Genomic DNA, 2777 nt, shown 5'->3' on the forward strand with positions numbered 1-2777 from the left:
CTGCCGCACTGGACTGCCATGTCTTTTATTCCGCCCCCACCACCTCCGACCCGCTCTCCCCCATCCTTTCAGCCCCAAGAAGAATCAGTGTGGGGCTCCACGGGATCCCCCACCAGCCGCTTTTTATGCAAGTGTGTTCTCCAAAGGCTGGGAAAGGGGAAGGGAGAATGGCAGGTGCAGGGTGCCATGTGCTGTACCTTGACTGATGGGGCCCCAAGGTGCTGGGCCGTCCACGTCCCCGGCGCCTCCTGCTAGGGAAGTTCCATCCCCTTCCTTGAACCCCTGGGTCAGGCGTACTCCTTCACTCCCAGCCGTCTGTACAACGTCCAAGCAGGCTCTACCTTCCCGAGTGTGCATTCCACACTCCATATGAATTTGCCTAGAAAGAGGGTTTCTCTCATTCCCTGTTTGGCTCTTTTTCATTCAACCTCCTGGGATTTTTTTTGTTGTTGTTAAACAGACTAGACGCTTGAAGAAAAGCTGCCATCCAAGAAGACGACATGCTTTCAGCAACCCCCCTGTATGGGAACGTTCACAGCTGGATGAACAGCGAGAGGGTCCGCATGTGTGGAATCAGTGACGACAGGTGAATGCGTGGGTCTGGCTGAGGCCTGGGGAGCATGCGGGTCCTTCCCTGGGGCTCCTAAGCAGAGCCCCCCTTCACCTCCTCACAGCCAGAGTGGGCCCAAAGGGGGGTGGTGGGGGGAGATCTCCTGCCTAGCTGGCAGCCCTTGATTTACAGTTTTAACAGGCAACCCGGCTCAGCGAAGCATTGCCGCCCTTTAAGAGATTAGCCCCTAAAGCGGCCTTTCAGTGCTCTTTCGTCCTTAATTTATTATTTCATATTTATGAAGGAGAATTAATCCCAGTCTATATGCTGCTTTAACTCTAAATGTCAGGAGTGTGGGCCCAGGTGGATCGGCATTCGATGTGCTTTTAAAACAAATAGTTTGCTCAGTAATAAATGGGGCAAAAGCCACCCTTCATTTCATGGAAGCCCAGGGTTTCTCCAGATCCTCTGCCGCCTATTTGGCGAGGCCACCGGCTCCTGGTTTCAGTCACCCAACAGTTCTGTTATGCTTCCTAATCGGTAGTTTGGGAGTGTGGGGTAGGGGCAGCTAAGCAGTAGATAATTGAAGCTGCTCTTCCGGGTAATGATGAAACTTTGCTCTGCTGTTTGTCAGCGATTTTATCCTGGGGATTGGGAAGTTGGCACCAAGCACTTTCTTTATCGATGCTCTCTGATAACAAGTCTCAGGGCAGCCACAACAGCCTGGCACAGATGTGTGGCCTCTTCCTCTGGAGCGGCTAACATTTGTATATTTGTGTGTATCCCCCATCATTTTGATAAAGGCCGTCAAATATGGCTTCATTATCACCATGGAAACCAGTTTCATAGGACGTGGTGCCTAACTTTGGGGAAAAGTTTTGAGAACCTGTCCTCCTGGGTAACACAGAAATGGTTGACATGGCTGGCCCATAGACTTTAGCCTCCAGGTCTGCCCTTTTGGCTTTGGTCATTGTACCCACACGCCTGTCCTCCGGTGGAGCTTATAATGGTCTGCTCGGACTGCAGGGCCCAGACAGCCCTGCCCAGCCTGTGTGGAGAAACAATCGTGAAGGAGACATAGTTGTGCAGAATTTCTACCTTACCCAACTCAGGGACATATTTGTGATTTCGCATCCCCGTTCCCTTACCTTGCTTTGGTTTTTTTTCCCAGTTCGATTAAATCACCATTTGGGGATAACTTTCAATATGGGCCATGGGGGAGGAATTTTTGGTTTTTTTAAGGGCAGTTGGGAAAAAAGAGTTTTTAGAAACTGGCCTGTTCCGGGGTAATCTATGAAAGATACATTAAATGAGGAATGTTTTCATGAAGTTGGTATGTCCTTTTAAATAGGAAAATTCCCGTAAATGATGGTGACGCTTCAAAGGCCAGACTGGAACTAAGGGAAGAAAATCCCTTGAACCACAACGTGGTAAGAGATTAATGGCTTCTGTTGATGTGCTATCTGAGTATCAGTGATCTGTAATCAATCGTGCATTCATTTGCATACCATTAAAGGGCCTTTGGGGGGCTGCTGGAGAAAGCCTAGGCAGTGGGACAAGGCTTCACCCAGTTTCTTCCTGGCTTGCTTTCTTGGCTGCGCTTGCCATTTATGCCCTAATATCCTGGTGACTGGTGGGATCCGTACCACCTTTTCCTTGATAAGCTATGTGCCCCACCAGCGCTCCCAGCTGGATAAATTTCTAGCCTCCAAGTAGACCCTGAGGATTTACCTTCCCAGTAAAATATGAAACAGAGCCATCTTCAGACACCAGGGAGAAGAAGTCGAAAGACACAACTGCAGTTTGACCCATGGCCTCTTTATTGATTCGAAATGAGACAGCTCAAGTCTTCTGTTCCTTGCTGTCCCCCTGAAAGATTGGGGTTTTTTTATTATGTTAAATAATGCCTCCACACATCTGGGAAAGCCCCAGTGAACATCACCCCACCCCATCCTGACTGGACCCAGGGAGGGTGAGTCTGAGATCTGTACCCCACAAGGTCGGTGCTGAGAGCAGTGGAGTTGGTACCACCTCAGTTGCAGCGAAGAATTTTTGCTGAGAAGGTGGATTTTCCAGAGTTAATAGATGACTGAATTAATGCAAGGGCCTCAAGTCTAAAGGGATCATTTTATGTGCTTCCAGGATACTAGTCGGACAAAGGTGAGAAGGCAGGCAGAGGAGGGTGCTGGATAAGGGGGGAGGGGGCCACGGACCTTGTGAAGCCTTG

General features: G+C 49.7%; 1 protein-coding gene across 1 annotated transcript in view; it reads left to right on the forward strand.

The window, feature by feature from the left end:
- LOC104989161 (BCL-6 corepressor-like) overlaps positions 1 to 2777 on the forward strand; it is an 8424-nt gene that overhangs the window by 1148 nt on the left and 4499 nt on the right. The window contains exons 2-3 of the mRNA XM_010840747.1: positions 256 to 349; positions 511 to 586. Of these exons, the coding sequence (XP_010839049.1) occupies positions 256 to 349; positions 511 to 586 (170 nt within the window). The remainder of the gene's footprint in view (positions 1 to 255; positions 350 to 510; positions 587 to 2777) is intronic.

Source organism: Bison bison, unplaced genomic scaffold (genome assembly GCF_000754665.1).
Source record: "Bison bison bison isolate TAMUID 2011002044 unplaced genomic scaffold, Bison_UMD1.0 scf7180017846790, whole genome shotgun sequence".
Classification (NCBI taxonomy): domain Eukaryota; kingdom Metazoa; phylum Chordata; class Mammalia; order Artiodactyla; family Bovidae; genus Bison; species Bison bison.